Source organism: Opisthorchis viverrini (genome assembly GCF_000715545.1).
Source record: "Opisthorchis viverrini unplaced genomic scaffold opera_v5_120, whole genome shotgun sequence".
Classification (NCBI taxonomy): Eukaryota; Metazoa; Platyhelminthes; class Trematoda; order Opisthorchiida; family Opisthorchiidae; genus Opisthorchis; species Opisthorchis viverrini.
This window is the reverse complement of record NW_008751779.1, coordinates 388,237-412,969: the sequence shown is the minus strand read 5'-3', so window position 1 is coordinate 412,969 and position 24,733 is coordinate 388,237. Positions and strand designations below refer to the sequence as shown.

The following is a 24,733-nucleotide window of genomic DNA, read 5'->3' as shown; positions in this document are numbered from 1 at the left end:
CCAAAGAAAACTTATGGTCATTTCGGAACCATACCACCAAACAATCGGTTTCGTAGGAGCCAAAGCAAAGCTATCCTTAATTCGACAAAATCGGTTCACTACTGAAAGTGTGCTCTGTCACAGATTTCTGAAATGTGCCCGCCAAAACAATTTCGGTGCGGTTAAACCTGAAGTCACCATCATTCAGGCGGCTGGAACACAGCAGTATGTGTACCAACATACGTTGTTTTCGCTAGGTGCCAATGCACTCATCGTACTCGAGGTTACTTTGTCATGCAAAAGTAGATTAATATCGTACACATATGCACTTGGCAGCCTAAATCAGAGTCCACTTGTACAAATTTTTCTGGCGCGACAACGCTTGAAGAAGGCTGGTCTGATTGAAGTATTTGCTTCTTGAAAAATTTTGGACTACAGCTATTTAGGCGTATTCAGGACCTACTGGTTCTGGATTCGTCCTACAAATGAATGTACGCATATGAAAATTTGGTTGCTTCTGACCATATAGGTTCAGAAACTTGGATTAAAAGCCACGGTGAAAGAAAATGCAAGGCTGTCTCTTTTCCGTATTGCGGCAAAATGCTAAGTTGTTTTCAATCCATAATTTTAGGCGGCTGAAATTGAGACCTTGTTGGTCGGTTGCCGCTGACTATGGTTAAGTATATTTGTCATCCTAAGCACGTAACAAGGTTTCCTATTCTCACAAGTTTAAAGAGCTTTCAGGTCCCCCTAATCGTACCTTTAATTTGTTATTGCAGGTGTTCTTATTGGATTCTCTAGCCCCCCGTCAAATATACTGACTTTTTTGCAGTGGGCTACAATATAATATTTGGGTCGTTGAATCCTCTTTCTATGTACCGTAAGGTTTCAAAATACGCGCCAGTTTAGCGGTCAGCATTCATGTGACACTTGTCGTAAACCTCCACAGAAAGGCCTACGTGACGGCAAGCACCATTTTCATCCCGTTTTATTCTGTTGCACGTGGTTTATGTACCGAATTCTACCAACACTATTATCAGGCACAAGAAATCAGTAATTAACACTTTTTTGGATGTTGTGTTGACCCTGAAACACTGCGTGATGTGCTCCCATCACAATTCTTTGTTTTCTATCTGTAGGGGTGGCTGAATTTTCAACTATTTTAATGATACAGTTTGCAGACCCAAAATCAACTCCACGGAGCGGATTTATTCTTGGTCACAACCTTTGATCCCATTTTTTGGTTGTGGTTTGCGTGCGTTCAGCAGTGTATGATCATTTGAAGCCGCAATTTGTCCGAATTCATTCAGTGTCCATTTGCCATTCCTCCGTACCTTGACTGATTAAAATGCTACTGTTTGTTTTACAGTAGAAGTTCCGTGTCATCATGAGTGTCATTATAATGTGTGTGTAATATTTCTCCTATTCCCAACACTTCAGTACAAATTCCTTTTGCCCCTTGTCTTAGCTCACATTCAGTATGGCCCAGCCGTTGAACGCACAAGAAAAAATCGCAATGCAATATTTTGGAATTCGTACCATTGCTTCAAATGAAGCAGCAATATATGTCATTCTTACTCCTGACGTAGATGAGTTACGAAGACAACCGACACCCAACGTTGGTACAGCGGAACATTTTGCTGATCAGGTTGACGGAAGCGGACATGCTAGTCAGCAGTTTGTGTTCCATGTTGTGGTGCGCGATAATGGCTATCCCAGGCAGCTGTCTTCTCGGGCAAAAATAACGATTACTGTTGTGGATGTCAACGACATGGCGCCGGCGATTTTCGTCAGTTATCTGAACACACCAAAATCGCAGGGCTCCGGGAAGTCAGAATATTCGTTGACACCTATGCCAGGTGAACGAACTCGTGGTGTTGTTGCTGAAAATGTGGCAAGGGCCTTTGTGGCGTTTGTTACAGTTCAAGATTATGATTCAGGGCCTTGGGGTCAGGTTCAGTGTCACACAACCAACGATGACTTTGCGTTGTTTCCGGTTGGAGAAAGCAGCACAGATGTGTCATCTTCATTCAGTTCGGAGCATTTCGGGCTGAGAAACGACGTGCAATCTCTACAATCCGGGTGGGGTGAGATCGGCTTCAAATTGCTGGCAGTTAAGCCTTTTGACAGAGAAAAGATGTCAGAGGTAAGTAAACAAATCAACAAATCTCTTGAAAATACATTTCGCTAGTCATTTCCGGACTGGAAGCAAAGTTATTTTGTAGACCTAAATACCAACTTCAGCGATCGCATTTTAACCTGTTTAGTAGCGCTCGACTATCATCTGTAAACGGCATTTGGGCATAAAATGGATGTTTCAGAGAGACGTCTAAGTGTGCTGTGGGTTTTACTTGGCCAAACGTACATGGAGCTCTCCGCTAGACTCGCAGTTTCCCATAAAATTGGTGATGAATTTGCAGCGCTTTTAAGACAAACAACCAGAATAACCATTCTTAATTCCTAAAATCCTAAAGCGAAAAAGTGACAATAAATAAGACTACTTGCCAATTTTGATTTCTTTTCTCTCAGAATGCAACCAGACAATAATAAAATCTGGTAAGGTCTGTTCCCGTTACATCTAAAATTGTGATTTTGGAAAGTATTTTCTTCCGTGTACATGGAACTAATAGGATCGGATTTGCTTTTGACCAACCATACAAAACCTGTTCTTGCTATGTGTTTACTTAGAGCAAAAGACAGTCACAGATAAATACCACCATCATTATGATCTCTACTTGCGGACATGGATTGGCGCGGAAGGATTTGAACGGACGTAGTCCGGTCATTGTTGACTTTGAGCGGTCCCGTTTCTGCGGCAGAAATTCTGCACTCATCGGAAGACATGGCTCTCTGGTTTTTAAATAACCCCCTTTTTAATCGGCTCTCTCATTCGTATGCCCGATGAAACTGCAATCTGGTCAAACGATGAAACTTAGTAGATTTGGTCGGGTGTACGTTACCTTACTTGATGCTTATGTTTTGTAATTGGAATGGAGTCAATTAGTCCGTGCTGCTGATTTTAGAATCTTCCTTGTCGCGGCCAGTGTCATTAGCTTTACACAATAGCATAATTGTGTTTAGGCTGAATGGTGATCATTCGATCAGTGTGAATTTAATCCGAGTCAAATGGGCCTACCGAGCAAAAGACAGTCATTCTTTTGTGCTGAGAGCAGTCTCTTTTTTCAGACAGACCCTGTCAACTTATTAAGATGCACATCAATTTGTCACCCACCTTTGTTACCATAGAGGGCGCAGCAGCCTTGTGTGTGCAGGCTGACACAAACTGCCCCCCCCCTCGCAGAAAAAGAACTTCGGAACATCTCTACGAGCGGTTAGAACTGAGTTGAGTATAGGATGGGTCCTGCTTGTTTCTCAAGATCAATCTACTACGTCAGTGGTCTATCCATTTCAAACCTAACAGGGGTGATGATGATGTTAAGTAGCTGAATGGACCTACTTGCCCACATTGCCGATGGGGGATGAGTGGAGACGGTGGACATACATGCCAGATGACAGTGTGGCTGGTTTAAGCCGGACTTGACTGAGCCAGCACAAATCGATTCAGGTCAAAAGTTCCGACTGTCGGCCAAGTATAAACACTCGTCTTCGCATGCAGAAGCACTAGCCAAGACAGTGAGTGATTGAGTGGCCTGCCGACTGGGCAGGTGGGAAGCAAGCTCTAATGCGTCATTTCATTGACCCACGCCTCCCGAATCTAAATCCTATCTTGACTTCCCCTAACTTTAGTCCACCTTTGAAGGTTGGATACATGTGACTCAGGTCATCCGGACCAAGTTTAAAATACAAGAAATTCTGTTTTAGTCCATAATAATATATTGACGTTCCAAAAGGAAAACGTTTTATGTAGCACAATTGCCTTTTAATCCTGATAGTTGTGACTACGTTCACTTGTCTGGGGGAGCCCTAGAAACACATGAGCTATATATCACCATCCATACTTATTCAATTTAAATTTCTTTTAGGATACCACACGACGTTAAAATTTCCATCTTTTTATCAGACAATGAAACTTTGTAGAAGATATGGTTGGCAAATATACCTGAGTATTGGGTCGATTATTTTTAACTTTCCGGTGCTCAGATGCCATCAGATTTGTCGCATAGCAAAGTTGTATCCAAATGTGACAAAAGTACTCGCTATGAAAAACCTACCCATGGAAGTCATCTAGCTTAAAAAAGACAGTGTCAGTCGTGAAAGCCTACGGATTTACCAAAAGTGTTTTTCCGTGTATCAGTACTTGCCCGAAAGAATGATTGGATAGTTGTTCACCGGACAGTGGCCCCGTTGTCTCACCTCGAAGAGTTACCTAAAGTGAAATGCACGTGTTTCTATGTCTACATTTGCTGGTCACCGTAAGTCTGTTTTCGCAAACAGTCTAAAAATGCTTAATGGAGGGTCACGTGTCTTCTTCCTCTACGGCCAACTGATTAATCGTGAACGAAAGCCTACATATGTCCAGTTTTACTGATGGTTGATCAGCTATCCGTTGATCTGATCGTCGAAATTGGCAGTCGCCTTGCAAACGTTTCATCCCCCGTCCAGGAGTCATCGTCAATGCGCGATCGACCGTACTTACATGTACACGACAAAATATTACACTTTTAACCACTGAGGTGTCTTTTATTCTGATGCGAGGGACTAACCTCAGAACCGCATCTGCGTATTTAATCTGAAAAGAAAACTTCAATCGTGACTGACTCGCGTGATAGCATATGAGTTAAAACGTGCATATTTCCCCTCACTCAACGTTGTACTTGGGGGCAGAATTTCTGTGGAAAATAGATAGATAGTTAGATGATAAGACGGACGGATAAATGTCAAAGTTTCAGTGTATTTTTACCCGAAATCGACAAGTAATGAATAGGTTCAGTATAATGTACACAAAAATCATTTACTGGGACACTCCTACTTGCCATAAAGTCCTAGAAACTGCTGAACCAATAACAACAGTGAGTTTTATAAACAGAAATTTTCCAGAAAGAAAACTTTCCTTCTGAAAATATGTTATTTGTCCTCCGAAAGATTTCTTTTAAGAACGGGTGACGAGCAACATAACGTTTGAATTGCCATTCCACTAATATTCCATCTCAGCTAAATTTGAGGGATTAGCTGTACATAGCAATATGGTATCGAACGTTGTGGTGAATGAAAGGGCTACCTTTGAAGGCGTATTTCACAACCTTAGACGCTATTCTCCTCATATACATGTGTGATTTCAACGTACAGCTTGTTCGTTTGTTAAGAAGTTAGGTGTATTTGATAAGCATTCATTCGGAAGGTTAATAAACTAGGTCTGGTGTGTCTTGTTACCATTTTACAATCGTAGGACCATCTTCAACAGACTAACTCCGCATACAAATGGCATAGTTGAGAAAAGGTTTATCGATGTGGGCTCTGAGTCCGCTTTCGTTTTGTAGCCTATGTATTCCAGTAAGACCCGCATAGAAGGAGCTAAAATACACAGTGATATAGGCAGATTATTTTGTGCAATGAACTGCTTGGCGTCGAGTGCATGCTTCCGATTTTAGTAAAATTCTTTTCCCTTAAGTGCAGCAGGTACCCGTAAGTACTGCGTTCACGTTTTCCTGTGCATGCGTTAGTAGAGTTTATTTGTGACGCTGAATTAGATCCAGAATCCCTTCCAAATTATAACAATTGCTTTTTCCAGAGTAATATCAAATAGAGCGTAGTTGATAGTTGTTTTTCTCCCGTGTGTCCTCGACGGATTGTAGTTTACTGTCAAGTCTGTTAGACTTACGTATATATCTGGCTTTATGGAATGCAAGAAACTAGGGTACTTGTTATAGTCTTTTCCGAGGAGGATTACGGCAGACCGAACTGCCGATCATCGCATCGGGTGGTCTGTGAAACCAAGCCAGGTTTTGCCCTCAAATTTTTGAGTTAACCTGAGGTTTGCAACCCAGTAAATGTTGATCTTATCTATAAAAGACGATCAGTCGGGTTTGTACAGTTGGAACTGACTGATATACCAAGGCGCTATACCGGAGAAACACCAGCCAGCAATGCGTCAAAAAGCAGTACAAAACATAAATCTGCCCCAGAGTTTTGTTTTCGCTAATCTGGGGAAGACAGACTACACAATATTTTAAATGAAAATGGTTCGCAAAGTACCCAAAAAACTTTGAAAACAAGGTCTGAGCATTAAAGAGGCAACTCTGATGTGCACATTAACTTGATTGCATTAGAGTTGGGTATTTTGACTCTGTCGTGTGGAATTGTCAACATGGAAAAATCAAATACAGTTTACTAGACTGCCAGCAAGGCACCACTTATTTGAATGTCCATTCTGAGCTTCCCTGTATTTTAGGTGTTGGTGGTTGCGGGATTCTTTAGAATACATATTCACATGACTCTCGTCCGAACAATCGTTATCCTGTCCCTGGGCAATCATCCTGTTGAGTCCACACCTAATAGGGGAATAATCGGGTTCGAGTTTCTCACTTGTTAGAGCGTCTTGTATTTCCAGAGTGCTGTAGCAAAGCCTCTATGTGACCATGGAAAAAACGATATGATGGTTTCTGTTCAACGTGAGTTTTGTGACAGTGCAGTTTTGTTACAAAGAAGTTAGAGAGATTCTAACTGGGATCAATGGATGTGGTTTCGAACCTTTTTTCGATAACTTCGGCAGAGGACGGAACAAGGTCAGGAATTTGTTGAGGTTATCTTCTATACGCGAGTTTAACCTATACAAAGTGGGTTCTGAGATTCCCTAAACATCTCCCACCACCAGACTCAATCGCTATTTGTCGCAGATCCTTAGGCTCCCGGTCAATACTACCTTAGCTAACTTAACACGATACACCTGTGATTGCGTGCGCGGATGATAAAGCAATGGGGACCCAAAAAGAGTGTTATAACGATATCGTAGGCTATTTGAATGAGTTTATTTGCTATAAGTTCAAATGGAATCACTTCATTGTCAAGACCAATCCAAGGGCTTAAAGATGAGCTTTGAGACATTGGGCACTCTGTTTTACGCTATCGGAAAATAACTGTATACGGTAGAGGTGCCAGGAGTGGTGTTATCATCTATAATCTCATTCAGACATACGAATATGTAGTTAGTGTTCGTCGAATCCAGACGCCAAGTGAATCCAACCTCTAATGTGAAAATGCAGTTCCACACTGCATACAGTGTTTAGTTGTCCACCAGATCCAGAAACACAGGTAAAAGGGCCGTGCACATGGAATGTCTGGAAGTAGATTGAGGAGAATTTGCCTAAAGATGATGGTAATTATTAAAGGGCTCCACTTTCCATAGGATGGCCAATTTCGTAGTTAACATGCTTTTATTTGGGAGTATTGTATTAAAAGACTTCCCATGTGCTCGGAAGAAATAAGCCATTTTTAAAGTGATGTTATTTATGGATGGTAAACCCCCAAGATGATGAATTTAACAATAATAGCCAGTAGCCAGTCGATTACTTCATTTGAATATCACAACAAATTCCTATTTATCCTTTCGTTTAGGTAACGTTTTACATTGTCTGCGTGGACAACCCCACTTCAACCATTCCAAAGTACCAGGAAGCTACGAATCTGTTTCTGAGTTCAACGCAGCGTAACTACAATCCAAGTTCGGGGTACACATCATCAACATCGCAGCTCACGGGGACAACACTTGTGCGCGTCATGATTGCGGATGAAAATGATAACGCCCCACAGTTTTCAAAGAGCCAATATGTGTTTATCATAGATGAGGCCGTTGGTAAAACCGGACGGCCGATAACCCAAAGCATGGGACGATTTGTCGGTCAAGTAATCGCCACCGATGCGGACCATTCAAGTCAAGTGACATACACAATTGCTCAAGCGTTAACGGAATCGTTCAGCGTCGAGCCAGATAGCGGTAAAATCTACATCAAAAGACAAGTTGATCGCGAAAAAATTGTTGAAACACTTCAAGCTTCGGATTTAGACGATGTAGATGGGCTTAAGTCTAAAATTGAAGGTGACGGCAACGTGTATATGACCCTACCAGTGACAGCAACAGACGGACGTTACAATGTGACAGCGAACGTCCGCCTACTCATCCAAGATATCAACGACAATCCACCAGTGTTTACGAAGTCACACTATGAGTTCAGCATTCCTGAAAATGAACAGCCTGCCCACAGTGGATGTATAGGAGTTATACAAGCACGTGATAATGACATTGGTCAAAACGCGCAAATAGTATACCAGCTGATGGATATTCGGGATTCACCAAGTTCTGGAATATCAAATCTTTCCAATTTCGAGTCACATCGCACGTGGATTCGATCACTATTCACAATAAGCAGCAAATCTGGACAACTACATCTGATGAGAAAGCTGGATCGTGAGCAACAAACGCATTATATTTTCTATGTCCTTGCAATTGACAATCCACCAGAAGGTCGCACACAGCCAGCGTGGAAATCACCGGAATCTACGGTGACGCTTTCTGCAGTGAGTCACACAGCCACAGCCACAGTGACGGTGATAGTTGAAGATGTGAACGACAATGCACCGAAAATCACGTATCCGCCTCCACACGGTATTGTTAATGTAGAATCCGGTGCTCCTGCTGGGCATAACCTGTTCACTGTCGTTGCGGAAGATCCAGACGCTGGCGAAAACGGCACCGTGCGTTTCGGCTTGCATTTGGCCACTTTCGAAAGAAGCAAGTCAAACACATTACTGAGGAACAACAACTCTACCCAGACATCATTAGATATGGAAACTGTCAACACCAAATCAAACGGTGGCTTGTTTTCAATCGATCCCGCTACAGGTCTAGTTTTTGTGGTTGAAAAACTTGTTGATCAGTCGGCAAACTACTTGTTGGTTATTGAAGCTCATGATATGGGGCGCCCTGAGCAGCGAAAAGTAACATCGACAGTGACCGTTCGAGTTCAGGTATGTGACCGTTTTTCTGCATGTCCTTGTTTTCATTTATTAGGCTGGTTTGAAGAGGGTGCTTCCCACGTTATCTTTTGGTTGTATGAGAAGAAGTGGTATTGCTAAAGGCACAAGTCTGCCTGGGATGGATATATATTGCGCTAACACCTTACGGTATACCATGATTTGCTTCAAGTTAGGAAAAGTTAGGCGAAAAATTGCTCTCTAATACTTTACTCCTATGTTCCAGAACAGTCAGTTGCTGAATGCTCTAGCAGCCTTCCAGGCTGGAGTGACTAATTCCAAAGAACAGCAACAGGCTGAACGCAACAAGGTGCAAGCACCCCGGTTTCTGCCAAACGACCGCAATGCACTTGATCCAACAGGCCAGCGCCCACGTGATTCGGAGCAAGGTGGGAATATTCAGACAATGCGAAGCAAAAATGAAGCTTCATCTGATGGTGAACCATTCTTCAGTCCCATCTACCGCAATCGCCTACTGCCTCTAACAGAGAGAACAATTGTGGTGATTTTAGCCACTATTTTCGGTCTGCTACTGTTGATAACAGTTGTCCTCATTTTACTCATCAAACGACGGCGCGATCAGGAACAACAGGTGTCGGCACAAAAGGATAAATATGACTGTAAGTTCGTGTCATTAAAAAAGAAAAAGGATAACTTCCAGCTTGTAACATTCGATGCAGTACGCATTGAATTTTGAGGTTATTCTGTGGAAAATGTATGAAATTCATTCAAGAGTTGTTGTACCATCATTGCATGTCAGATGTGAGAAGGTACAGAAAGTGTTGGTGACTTCTCGTGAAGTCGCTGGAGTTGTTTTAACAGTGCTTTTGGCGGTGAAATTGATTGCTTCATTCAGAAGCTCTGAAGCTCCAAAAGCTCTGGAATATTAAAGCTATAGGGTCTAAATATACTACTTTCATGGAAAACAGGATATTCGATCTATGACAAAAATACGGGGTTTGATTAATCTGGGCACGGAGCTGATCTCAAATTTGATAAAAATAAGTCTACTCCAATGGTTCTCCAAAAAGCGTTTTATGGACAACGCACGGATTTCTAAAATAAACATCCGTTTCTTGAATAGCTGTTGTTTGATTTTTCAGGAATAATTAGTTGCATAACCACTGCGTAAGGCACATCCAGCAGCTAATGAAACATTCTACATTTGACGCTGTTCTGTGCATTTATCGGCCTGATGCAAGCAAAACGTTTTCATCGTAATGAGAATGAGTAGTTATCTTTCAGGCTTTCCTGCACTGCTTTGCTCGCAACACATTGTTGTTTCGTTGCCCAACATTGTCTCCTACCCTCCGCGGATACAAACACTTAGTCCGAATTGTTCTTTATGGCCTGCATATAATGGATTCATTTGGGACTGCACGACAAATGAGTCACCAATAGAAATTAGTCTTTTTTCCACACCATTAGCACAAACTATCATCTCAATGGCGAACAGTCTGTTGTGAAGCCACCGGTAGATCTTAGAGCTTTGTATCAGGGGCAAATTATGCCGCAATGTTCACAACATGTGTAGTTTACTTGCCCCGATTGATAAATGGCTGATTAGTGCACACGTAAATAAGAGTGCGTGCGCATAAGCGTTGTGTTTTGTGCCTTCTCTTAGACGTTGATCGTTGATTTGCATCAGGCAGATCTTTTTGAGAATTTAAGCCTACTGTACACGCTCCATGTGTTCCACAAAAAATATCCGTGAGCTTTTCGACCAAAAAACTTGGTTTGTACGTTTGCATGGGATCTGGAGCCTATAAATAGCCTTGAATGTCGCCCAACTATCCACCAAATGCTGGATTGTCCTGTTGTCCCTCGACCGGAATCTTTTCAACAGACTTACTACAGGTCAGTTTACAATTGCCCTCCATAACGACTTATCACAAGCCGGATTCCTGCCATTCTGATTTACTTGAACTGACTTTTTTGTCATAATATCAAATCAGGGAACGGTTAACAGCAATCATCTATGCGACGGGAACAATGTGAGAAAGCTGGTATAATGAGCAAATGTTCCTGACAAAAATTTAAAATCGTCAGATTGTTCACATCACCAGAAAGTTTGCATGCATCATTGCTTCGTGCAAAACCAGTACCTGATGTTAATCAGATTCAAGCCTTACCTTTTAGTTGTGCATAAAATCTAGAGAAATGTCTATCTAAAAATGCACATACACGTTCAAAGGACCCATCAAACATTGTCTGTGATTATTCGGCACAATATAAACTCATTTGCAATGAGTGCTACGACGGTCGCAATTTAGTCTTCCTCCAACCTTCTTGCGCCAAAAATCGGTGCCTTTTAATTGCGATCCTTGAAGCAATTCAATGTAGACCGTGCGCATTAGTTACTTCAATCCAGTCAACTATGTGCTATTTATTTAGGAAACTTAGTACAGTTCTTCATTCGGCATTGTCCTATAACAAGGAATGCCTGGTCCCATAAGGTCTGCGTTGTTCACATTTAAATACTTTCAGTTTGTCCTATGTGAATTACGTGTAAACGTTAGCCATTAGCACTGCTAAGTTGAACTGACCACAACCAACCATGGCATGGCCCATCAGTTTGTAACGACTGGAGGTTAATCGCGTGCCAAGCTTACAAAAGGACAACTAGGGTTTTGATAACTTTGGAAAACCACTTTTTGAGATGCTAGATATTTCGACGCAAAATCAAGACAGGCCAAAACACTTAAGCATATATCCATGTATCTATCCAAGCTCAGCACAGATCATTATCCGTCGCGTCAGCGAATATAGGTTTCACACTTGGCAAGCTAGATGGACTGATGGTGATTCACAACGTACCCGTTAAGTGGCTTTCTAGAACAGACAGAATTGAACAGCTAACCAAAAAAGCACTCAGCAAGTTTAGTTGAAGAGGATCAAATGGTCAACGCCATGGTAGGCAGCTTGGTCCACATTAGGTGCAACAAAATTGATGAGTGTTTCTACTGAAGTGATAAAATGCAGTTTGCGATAAGACACTTTAAGTTCATCCCATAAATGTACGAAAAACTGGTCGAAAGACCTGAGTCCTCTTTTCGACTAAAAGAGTCCTGGCAAAAAACGGTCCATTTTATGTGTTTAACAGTTTCAACAGTCTCTACAGAAGCCAGGATACTACTGATAAAAATGATGACTAAAAATAGCTTCATGCATTAGCATGAAGCTGAAATCTTGAAACGTCCCCGATTGTACTAAGTACGTATTAACATTACGCGTGTCTGGAAAGTCGGCGGAAATTAAAGGAATGTGACTTCATATTTGGAAGCTTTTGTGAATCTTCGGCCAGATTGTTATGTCGGTACAGCACAAGTGAATATACGCTATACGTACTGGAAATTCATCAGTAGCTTTGTATCTGGAGAGGGAGGCTCTCAGAAATTTCCAACTGCCCTTCCTGCTTTCCGTGGTGGCTTCGATGGTTTACGAGAACCTGGGGTGAGGAGAATCGATAACATGCTTTGAAAAAATTCTGCGTTTTCCCCACTTGTATTGCGCATGCTAAACTGTGAACACCCAGAGGTAAATTAAACTCAACTTGACGTGGCTCAACGTCTAAGTGGACAAAGTGGAAGTTCACGTACGATTTTACTAAGTAAGGCTTTAACGAGAGGAATCACGTTCTGGCCAGCGCGTACGGATCAGTGTGTTTCTCTCCCAAAAGAAACTCGTCTAACATGTTTTATTGTACTTCCGATGAATTCTGCTTTCTTTTAGCTTGTTTATTCTTCATACATATTAGATCTAATTTGCTTTTCGTTTGTGATCATTGTTTCTCAACTTTTAGCACATCTGCACCTCGTTACACTAAAATTTGCCGTGAAAGGTCAACAACCACTAGTAATCATACTAGATACGCGACTGATATTTGCTTGCAACAAGATCCAAGTTAGACTGCTCTTTGTGAATTTCTCAATACGCTAGTCTGATTTACCCTGAGTTCGGTTGCAACGAGGACTTCTCTGTGGCATAAGGTGGATAACAGGACTTGAGTTAAAAGGATGTATCCATGACGATTGTTCTTAGAACGGTTTATCCCAAAATGAAGCATATTAAGGAGAATCACAAGATAAACAAGGAATTGCGGATCTCAGTAAAATATACTCATCGGTTTTGGTATCCAACCATCCAGGTTTTAAGTTGTTCTGTACGCTTTCCATACTCCAAAGCGCTGCCAGTGTACACTGACATGAAATGAAGGAACACCTATCAGATATTAATGGCAGTTGTCAATATGGTTATCCCTGTAAACCGTCAAGACTAGGTTCGGCCAACTAGAGTGTCCCAACGGATACTAATGCTAGACGTAATGGAAAACTCAAAACACGCTGGCAGTTTACTGGCAGCTAAAAATTGTCTTGATCTTAACGTCTATTCATGTCAGCGATATGTGCCTGGTTTATTAAAAAATCGACTGATTTTCGTTGGTTTCCATTCGTTTATTCAAAAAGATTCACTTTGGTCCCAGTGGAGCCTTCAGACAGTTCCCCAATGAGAATATCGCAAGAATAGTGGATCACCCAATAGATTCTTGAGTTAACACTTCAATAGAAAGAACACATTTTCATTTAAAGCGTCTTGCATCTGCTTAAATACCAGCTGCAGTGAGAAACCAGTGCTAAACAAAAATCCTGATCACATAAGGTAGAAATATGTGCAACATTTAATTGAAGGAGTTCAAACTATTGAAGGGCAGTATCTTTTATGACGGCTGTGCACCACAGGGTTTCAGATCTAAAAAATTTGCGAATTTACAGGAGACGAATGAAGTTTTGTGGTTACAATGGTAGCTGCTGGGTCATTGTCAAGGCAGCTACACCCAGTGACACCAGATGTACTAGACAGGCGCTGAAGGTTAGTACATGGAACACCTGAAAGGCTTGTAGATACTTCCCGCCTTCAGATGCGCACTAAAAAGTAGGGAATGTATTTGCAACAATGTTATATGTATACTGATGTATTGCTAGTTGACCAAGAAGACATTCACCGAAACCGCCGGGTAAAATATTTGAGTTGAACATTTGAATAATTCTTCAGTTCCCAGACCTAACAACAACGCTGTGAAAGTGGAACTGCTACGATCTGGTGGCCGTTCAACAAGTCCTCCCGTCAGTCCTAACGATGAAGATGCTGCGAACGCCTCTGCGACCGATTTTGCGACACTACCTCGAATCAGACCAATCATAATCCACGAAGGACACTTTGTGGAACTGGATAACAACTATACAAATAACAGTGCAAATGTTAATATTTATGGCGACCACCTGGATAGTCTTCATAGTCAAAGGGTAAGTTGGGATACTGTGTCTTGGCTGAAGTAAGTTCCAAAATCTCTGAACCATAGATTTTTGATAGATTCATGTTGGCTGTCGACAGCGGTTACTAGGGAAGAAATACATTTCTTGTAAACCGGAGCAATATTTAAGCAGCTGCGGTTTACATCTGGCCAGTCACGTCAACCTTCAGTTGACAAGGCTCCATAAGGTTTGTTTCCGTTTGCATCTATAGCAAACGTGTGTAAATCCAAGGAATGAAGACCAAAAGTTGAGGAGGAGGAGGCAGTTATCCAGCCTACCAGGAGTACCCAAACGATAGCCTGTAAGAACTAGAGGTATAAGACACACAGGGCATAAAAACTGGGATCTGATGGATTGTACCAAAAACAACACATACCCTAAGCACACACACACACGGTTCACCAATAAATTCAGCTGAGTCTGTACAAAGGTGGTCACGAAGAGTTATTCCTGCCATCGATATACGCTTGGCAGTAATAAATAATCTGATTAGGACGGGTTGTCTATGAAGATATACAATACGGTTTACAATGCAGCGCGACATAACACAGTGGATACGGAAGTATTTTAAGTCACAGTGAAAACAAATTAACCACCCGACTAGAGGATTTCAGTGGTGGCTTGCTTAAGCTTCGAGGAGTCCTAGAGGTTGGAGCAGACCATTTGAAAATACACAGATGCAGAATAGCGTACACCAAACCCGCGTGAAGAACTCCAGAAAACTATCGAACTAACCGGTGATCTGGAGTTAAAACCACGTGATTCCATTGGTAGCTCCTATGACTATCAAGACGAAACATATTAAATTGGGATTCAAAACAACGCAAGTCGGTACAACGCGCACAAAAATAATTTTTTCGAGGGACTAAAAAGGAGGCAAACTGGAACTTCACATGGGGGCTTCTCGTGACAAAACACCTTGAAAACATTTAATATCAGACATCTATTTTATCCAAACTTAACAGTGATGGTGGCTTTTCTGGTATATTCTTCGATGTTTTTTGCACCGGTTGAACGCCGTTTTGTATTCATGCGAAACACGACAGTTTGGTAAGCCGGACACTCCTGAGTGCAAAGCTTTATGTTTACTAATATATGGAGCGTGATCGTTTCGTCATATATGATACTTCTCTACAAACACTTTTCAGTCTAGTTACGTAGAAATTAAGAGCCATGACGTGTATCCAGAAGGCTTAGATACAGTTCAGAATTCTATCCAAAATTCCATCATTATTCTCTCAAGGGGCTAGAGTTGCTTAGGCTGTTGCCAACACATTTGTACCCCAGTTGGCTAACGTTCTTTCTATCTGTGACTTCTGCAAGGAATCCTCCATTCGCATCATTGTCACCACGTGCACAGATTCACCCGTTCGCACATCTGTCTCCTAATGTGGACTCGGGCAGCCGTTTTTCAAGGCGTGATTAGGATCTTGTATATGAGTTTCAACCTTTCGAAACCACATTGGGAGCAGTAAATACACCGAAAATTGTTTAAGGATTTAGGCGATGGCTGACATAATGTCTGAGAATCGGCACTGCACTCGCCTCAGGATACTGGAGACAAAAGCACTTCTAATTCAAATTTTCAAACAAATGCATTATAAATCTCGACCCAAAAATATTCTTAACGGAGCTCACCAGTCAGCAAGCTGCTGGAAGCTCTTTGACAATACACGACGTTAGTTTCCCTTTTTGGGGCGCAGCCCTAGAGGCTTCGTCAGTTTTACCTTCTGCTTCACGCCAAACTGGATAGGGTTTGCGAAATGCACTCTATCGCAAACTAACGTGGTTTTAACGAAGAGTCTCAACCGGATCCCAGCTAAATCTCTCGTTTAAGATTTTGTCAGTTGAATGTGGTGAAACGAGTTGCCTTATGTTCCCGCTGTCACGATGTTATTACGATGTCCTCAAGTTCTCTGAGATTTTGGCAGCGCACCTCTCAGACACTTTTTTCAGTTAGCGATACAGCGCAACTGGTAATGGAGTAGTGGCTAAGACGAGAATCTTTAGTTTTCCGAAATGCTTTAGACACGAGTAATGTGCAAATACAGCTTGCTTAGGGGTACTGCTGTTAACTCCTGTTAACTCCTCACATTGAACTGTTGAAGTAAAGCTGACTAGCGAAATGATTTGGTAGTTCAAAATGTCGAAGTCATCCAACGGACTTTTTCGACATCCCCCGCTGCTCTTTGATGACGGTGGAAGTGTGGTGCGTTCGTGGTGCATGCCGCCCTGGTCTAGCTTGAGCGGCTAACCGCTACCTGCATATCGTTTGTTTTGATCTGCAATGTCGAGGACACCCTGGTTATTATACTGAACTTATAAATCTCTGGACCAAAAACACCATTCTACAGACTGTCCATTTTTATCGGGTGATGCTAATTGTAGGTCTGAAAGCTAAATGATGGCAAATCCTCCCAAGTGGGAGTTGTATGTACCACAGATCAGGCAGTCATGATTGAAAGGCACAACCGTTAATGACTAGTTGGAAGGTCTCAGGTTAAAATTGCCGTGCAGAATCATGGGGCATGCCGATAAATCCCAAAAAAGATGATACAGCTGTGCGGCGCTTCCATATTTTGGAGCATAGATTGAAGTCACACACACACACGACGAATTCTTGCCAGAGACAAGAACATGGCAAGGCAACCCCACCAATTCTGCCTAATAAACAGTGCTGTAAAGTGTCACTTTGGATTGATGGGTTAATAGATGTTCCAAAATAAAAACGGTAGAAACCGTCAAATCAATTTACGGTCCCACAGAAAGATGGCCTCGGAAAGATGTCTTGATGAGCTCCACCAACGTGCAAACCTGAATGAACCTCTTTCTGAGAGATTAAACTACATCATTCTGACAACCCAGCTGTCACACAATACCTCACCATTTAGGTTTTGAAACTTAAACAATAGAAATTCAGTGCATCTACGATACTCTACAAGGCTTGTGTCTTCAGTACAGCTGGGCTCGTCACTAATCGCCGATCAACTGTATTCGCACACTATAACCACCGTAAACGGCTTTTAGGTTAGAGGAATCCTTTTTGGAGAGAATTACGTTCACTCGCAACTGTAATGTGAATGGATTACTTCTTATTTTTCGAATTAATTTTTTCTTCTAAGGAAAGCCAAACGTGTTCCATCAAAAGTCCGTCACATTACCAGAAACTCTGTATGCAACTGGATTCTTCACAGCACAGTCGTGCATTCAGTCATCTTGGGAGGAATAAAAGATAAGGGCTCATATAATATGCCAGTTACTCAGGTGAAATTTCCAGCCACCTAGTAGGCACCGATAATTCAGGACAGTGTCAGCAGATATATCCACTAATGTGGCAGCTGAAACATAAGGCCATTTTGTGTGGCATGTTCCGTCGAATAACACTAACTGAGGGAAATTCAGTTAGGATTAACCCTATCTCTTGTTTATGCGAACTTAATTAGAAGACGAGTTTGTTTCGCCAGAAGAAGGGGTCATCAGGAAATTGACCCATTTTAAATTTCTCAATATACGTGTGGGTTGCATGTTTATCTTAAATGTTTTGTTATTATTCTGGAAGTTGTACACATGACCGTTTTTTACCAACTAGACCTTTTAAACAAAAAATAAGAACACCTTTCTTGATTCTCTTACGGATGCTATTTTTGTTCTCCACTTTCCCTGCCCTTTACAAATCCACGGCTTCAGGACTATCAGCGGATAATCCCTACGCACTTCATAAATACTGTGGTACCTACCGTCGTTCACAGTCCACAGACGAATTCCTTAAGTGGATCCAACGGTAAGTTTTGGCATCAACTTTTATAGTGGTGTCTATTTTCGAATTAGACTCAGAGTCACGCAGTATAATGTACAAATAATAAGGAATGTGGCTGAATTGAGCAATGAGTCTGTACAATATAAGCTAAAAGTGGCAAAACAGAGTAAACTGACTGTGATTTGCCTAGGGGGTCTAAGCGATGGAAGATGAAGGTGCGGTATAATTGATAGCTTTTGATAGTTTGGTGTTCCTCAATCCGTCAAGGCTGTTGTAGGACTGCGACTTCCTAAGGTCACAGTCAATGACTTGTGTTTGCTTGCCTTTGTGGGCTCTTTGCGTGCTTATGGCACTGTAATGCGTAGTACATGGCGTTGAATGTATATTTTTGCTATTTAGTCTCACACCAGACCCAGTATGCCGGACACTCTGTGCCTGATGTGCGAGTCATGATTGTGCTGGTGCTTACCGCGCCTTGGAGAGCATTCAACATCGTTTGTCCTTTCTTCGGTTGTTGGTCTTTGGACGCGTCTTCCCATACAAATTTTTTTACATACGTTGGGATTCATCCCATCTGACCGGAACTGTTGGTGGCATGAATTCGGATGAGATGTTTACCTCTTTTATCTCATATTCCCTGTTCTTCTTTCGCATTCGTCGTTTGCATTCACTCTTAATGTTTGTGACCATGCTCTTCAGAAATAAATGACAATAAGTGTTACTGGCCAGGCATTCGTTGTAAGGGGATTCGAAAATGAGTAAGCAATTTATGAACAACGGATGTTGGTACTGTTTACCAGATTATCCATGACTGACACATCAGTACCGATTCATATTATGACAGTTGTCAACGCAACTTTCCAAGGTGATCAATGCACACTTGTTTTGATACTAGACAAGCCAGTCCGTTGAACCATTGGAAAAAATGTGATTTTTGGGTCTCCCCATGCACACGTGCACTGAGCGGACGAAACCTGAGTTCAGGACACTGCAGAGGTAACTATAACTACCGGGAACATGTGAAGTAGATTCAACATAATGTTTCGCCTACTTATGCCAGTTAGAAAAATATCTGGAGCTGTTAGCCAAAAATGACAACTGATGTTGTATGTGGGGCCTAGCGTTTATGTGATCTGTTATCACGGTCGATCGCAACAAATGTCTCGTTCACTTCAAAGTGAGTGCATCCACAGCCCAGAGTCACCAAAAGCAAAAAATCAGACATTTGTTTAAAACCTTTTAGTAAAGTGTTAATGCCTCAGCCAAAAAACCACTAATTCCAAGCCAAATACAGATTCCTCATGTTTGAAAGTTGTTCATTAGTTCTGAGAGTGCCCTAAAACCACTAATCCAGAGATCAAAATCTCGTGGCAGTGTTTCATAACGTGCTGTGATACACAATGAGCCCTTGGATCAATAAAACATGCACAATAATCACGAAGATCACGAAGAAGATTTATGGAAGACCGGAAATTTATCAAAGATGCAAGGGTAATAAGTCACATATTTCCGAATAGAACTCCGAAATCCGCGATGTTGAAAGTTTTTCCAGGTGGTCTTTAATATTTTCTTGGTGACCTTCGCTGTCATATACTCATTAAATGACTGCCCAATACCAAATCATTAGCTGTTACTGTGAGGGTGAATTCTCTAGATGGATTCCTCAGGGTCGAATATCTCGTCGCATATTTCCAGAAACCCATTTCCCCCCAGAGTATCAGTCATCTACCCACCAGTCTCCTAGGGTACATTTAGTTGGCCATGTTTGCTAATTAACCGAGCAAACTTTGTTTGTACTTCAACTCCACAAAAATGCGGTTTTTTGATCCTCGTTGCCCCACGGAAAGCACCCACCAATTAGACTGTAGTGCAAGTAACTAGCATAGGATTATTAAGTGACCTTAAATGGTCTATATAGATTGGCGTGTGTTTTTGTGCAATTTTACTAACTCTGAAGGATACAATAGCCATAGCAAACCGAGCCATATGACAAAACGCGATCTCTTGTTTGCTGTTAAACCGGATTTAAAAACCATATCACTCTAACAGGATAAAAATCTATATCTTACATCAACAAACTAGTTTTCTTGTATTTTTTCACATGATATTAAACTAATTTCTTTCCTATGTTGCGGTTTTTACAATAAGTACTTGCGAATTTAATTCTTCTCACAGAAAGTCTTAAGTGGTATGGGGAGCTTTATTAAATGGAATTCGCGCTAGCAATATGCACCCAGTTCGCAAAAATAATCAAATCGGAGTTTATTTTGCTTCAGCAACAACAAGCACGATTCCACTGAACTGTCTCTGGGTAAGAAAGGATGGACTGCAAAGCATTTCAGGTAGAAATGCTAGAAACACTTTGAGTACTGCCAGTTGTTGAGTGCAAAGTGGCTGTTTATGGATAAGGTAACACAATAAACGAGGTTCAGGTCAAAATGCCATGGTGCTAAAATGCACTTCGGCGTAAAGGCTGGAACCTCAATCATTCCCGGTTCTACACAGTCAACAAAATATGCGACGCAGCAGATCTAGTTTTAAACGCAATGACATTTGAATTTCACTAAACAAGAACTTTGTGATATGAAGACCCTTTAGATAGTTTGCCCGAAACTCCGGCAGAATTAACATAACGGGATCACTAAAGTTTCAGATAACAGCTTCTCTAGTTAGCATGCCCCAACCAATTTGATGCGTGCAATCAGTAAATCGTTTTGAAAATACAGTAATTGTAAACTTCTGGACGCATGAACCTATTTTTTCCGACATCTTTTCGCAAAAGCATTTCATTGCAGCAACCTGCAAGGTGATGAAAAATTTATGTTTGCTGTTTTTTTATTTTGTTCATTATGTATCCGCTGCACGCAACAACATGGTAGAACGCTGTCTAAGCAGCTCCCTTGAACTGCTGAATTCACATGGGCAGTCGGATGTCAATGGTACCGTGGCACGACAAGTTGCAAGGGATACACAGCTAGCACTGGTACAAGCTGATCTACCTGCGAATCGCAAACTATCAGTTCGTGGGGCTAGGACTGACAGCCGCTACCAAACGATCGATTTTCTTCTAGGGTCGAATGAAGTTGCGCATGGTCTTCCAAATGCTACAAACTTTTCTAACGCCTTCGAAAAACAAAATTATCAGCAACACTCAAAAGACAATAAATTTTCCACAACTGAGGTAGTGGCGCCAAGAGCAAACTCCAACAGATATGCGGAGGCTGAAAAAACGCTTTCAAGAAATGCACCAAGAACTGCATGTGAGCAGGTGAGACCTGCATTCTTGTACGATGGTTCTATGCTTTCTGTGCATTAAGAATAGCGAAGTTTAGATGCGTTCGGTTGTTTACCTACTCAGAGGCTGTCAGAATAGTCAAGTGTTTTATTTTAAAACGGTTAGCAGTATTTTATTTTCAAAGTGACTCCTATTGGTCAGATGGAGCTACCTGACATAACAGTTCTTTTGATTGCGAAAAGTTATCTTGACTGTCCTCATCTGTCAGAAATTCTCTCATGCTGGCATTTGTGCGTAACGCAACTTGCAATGACCTGAGGTCATTTTTATGATCCACTAATATGTATGTAAACGATTTTCAGCTTTGACACGTATCATTGTGAGGTTTAAATGGAGGGCTACAATTTTCGCCTTTACAACGTGGAATTAAATAAATTTGACGTTGCCAAAGATGGATTCGTAAGCTGCATTTAAACAGCGTTCTGAGGAAATATTTTGACCTAATTTTATTCTCTCTGCAGTTAACTGAATAGTATGCTTGTCTGGTGATATCACATGCCTGTGTTATCCCCACAACAAGAGGTACTTCAACCAAGGTTTCATCCCGTCAGAGTTGCGGATCTATGCCGAACAGACGAGTACACTGTGCAACTGTCCCATCCTTATTGGGAATCATTAGCAGTCCGCAATTAAAGAAACTCTGAGAGTTTCGAACCCAAGCAGCTGAACCCCAATTTGAATAGAATATACCGCCATCCATCCTCCGGTCCCAGAACTCATACATTATTCGGGTTCTTGAATGACAGCTTATATTATGGAGTTTTCACCCAGTTGTGAAATTAAGTTTGATTGTAATGTAGGAAACTTTTGTAATTTACACCTAAGAAAGCTGTACGGTGCTTTCAGCGCTGCAGCATAAGTTAGCCCTACTGACACGTCGAAGCCATAACTGGTAATACAGTTCGGTTAGTGCTAACCGAGGTTTTGGACACTTTACTAATATACGGTCCGGAATTGTTGAACAGAAATCGTTGTCACCAATTATTAATTATCCCCGTCAAACGAACAACAGTTTCGATTGCTTAGTAAGAAATTGGTTTTGTCTTTTGGTGGAAACTGGTGATAAAACGTACTAATGATATGTATCTTGTATGACCAAAAAATCAGGTTAAAATAACGAGTTAAGATTTTGAGGCAAACTGTGAGCAAGTTGTCTTCAAGCTTGGGCGATGTGGTTGGTGGGCGCAAATCATCGAAGAACGACCCAGTGACTGGCTGTGACGATCGATTGACCCGCCAGCTAGGGCTTCCCAATCACGTAGCGTCACATACGCTTGAAACCCACTGAGCAACATTTTGGTTGCAATTGTGGGGTTTTATGGGATAGGCATTCTGTTCATATTCACACCACGCTTGTTTGAACGGTCGTCAACTTTTCTGGCGTAATTATTCCGGTTAGTCCGCACCAAGGGGAAGCACATGAATCGAGTTTCGCTCTTATTAGAGTTCAGCAGCAGCGCCCACCCAAAGGACGTGCTGGGAGTTGAACCCCGGACATATGGCGAGGCGAGTGTGTTACCACTTCTCGACCAAGGCACGTTAGATGCATCTGAATTTTCACGTCTGAAAAGGTGAACGTGTTCACGATTGACCGATGTGGTTGTTGTACCCGTGAACACGTTCACCCGTTCCGACGTTAAAGTTCAGATGCGTCCAACGTGCGCTAGGGAAATAGTGGTAACACGTTCGTCTCGTACGTCAGGTGTCCGGAGGTCAAACCCCGGTACGGCCTTTGGATATGCACTGGTGATGAGCACTAATAAGGGCGAAACTAGAGTCTGGTGATTCTCCTTGGTGTGGGCTAAATGGAATAATTACGCCAGAACAGGAGGACGACCGTTCAAACGAGGGTGGTGGGAATATGAACAAATTATTTATCTTGCCATATAAGTGCTCATAAAAATCTCTTCAGGACCTTAATACTAGATCAACCTACTTGGAGACCAATAGTCGGTTGGGTTGATGTGTATACCAATTCAGTTTTTAGTTAATTGAATACCTCAACTAGATGGAGATGTTTAGAAAGGCCATATGAATACTAAAGATGACTGCGCTGAGTTGATGGGACCTAGGGATGTTGGAATCTCGAAAGTTTTAATCACCTATGAAAGTAGTATTTTGTTCTTCCTTAGTTGATAAAAGTTTTAACAATTGTGGTTGGTTTTGTCCTGCATATCAAGGAAGTTTGAACTTAATAATTTTTTCTGAAGGCGCTAATTCATTAGATAAAACTGTTTGTGGTTGTTTGGTCTGATGGTTGCGATCCACTTGTTAGAATCTCCACAGTAGAAGTAGTCTCGAACGTAGTACTTCGTATTCGTGCGATATAATAGTTGTACCCTCACTGTATACCTCTTAATTCAAAGCTCACGCCCCTGAGGAAAATAATTGTATTAAGGTTATTTCAATTTTCGGTTAATTACATTGTCCATATCCGTGCCCAAACTACTTTAGGTTCCAGAGTATCAGGATGTGCGACGCATGACGGAAGCCGGCCAAGTTCAGTCAACCAAACCCAATTTCGTCCCCATATTAGATAAAATGGAATTAAAACAGATCATTATCACTTCGGATAACCAAACTAACCCACCTACACAAAAGCAACAATGCTCTGAGAAATCGAAGAAGGACAACAGCGAAGGAAAAATGCGCTACGTTTTTGAAGAAAACAGTTGTGACGATAGACAATGCGGTTTAAATGAAGAGACTAAAAACGTGGTTCAGTCAAAAGGAGTCAGTTTTGTGTGATATGACGTTTTTTAAACGAAATTTTCTAATATAAATCAAAGGCGGACAAGTGTCCAGGCCAAACGGGCATCAGGCTTTATGGGAGCCAAATTCTACCAGCTGGTTGACGGTGCTCTATCTCGACCAATAATCGATCGAAATGAATTTACATTCGACCAGTGGCAATGATTTAGGTCAAGGTGTGATCAAATTACCGTATTCTCTATCCTCGATTACTTGCAAACGTGCCCATCGCAATTTTGTTTATTCCGTTGTTGATATCTTTTTTATCATGCACTAACGAAGAATCGAAGAAAACCGTTACTCTCTCCACATCTTTGTTTTCATTAAAAGCCTCAGAGATTCGTATCCTCGCACGTCAAATCGGATTATAAGATAGAACAAGACGTTAGTATTATTTGTACAGAAAATTTACAAGCTTAATTTGGTAAATGAACAAACACGAAAGCTTGTTTGAAGCCATAGCAAAACGGCAGAGCTGAAAAGTGATGTTTGGTCAAAGTTCCGCTTAAATATTACCCAAATATGGCCGTATACTTTCGTGAAAGATATATTTTGACGCAATAACCTTTTTCTCATGACATACCAAGAAGAGACTGGTGGTCCCTCATCTTCAGCCACGGAGCTTTAGGGCTAAATCCTAATATTTGTGCACGAATTCTTACTCATTGTGATTCTAGGTTGGTACCTAATCACATTCCCTATGTGTTTCTA

General features: G+C 41.6%; 1 protein-coding gene across 1 annotated transcript; it reads left to right on the top strand.

Annotated features, from left to right (window-relative positions):
- Positions 1 to 1,495: 1,495 nt before the first annotated feature.
- T265_13950 (hypothetical protein) lies at positions 1,496 to 18,000 on the top strand (the record flags this gene model as incomplete). Its single annotated transcript, XM_009171316.1, has 5 exons — positions 1,496 to 2,125; positions 7,492 to 8,999; positions 9,139 to 9,527; positions 13,960 to 14,210; positions 17,907 to 18,000. Coding segments are annotated over 5 exons (2,871 nt in total), but the record flags the coding sequence as incomplete, so codon positions are not given.
- Positions 18,001 to 24,733: the final 6,733 nt, after the last annotated feature.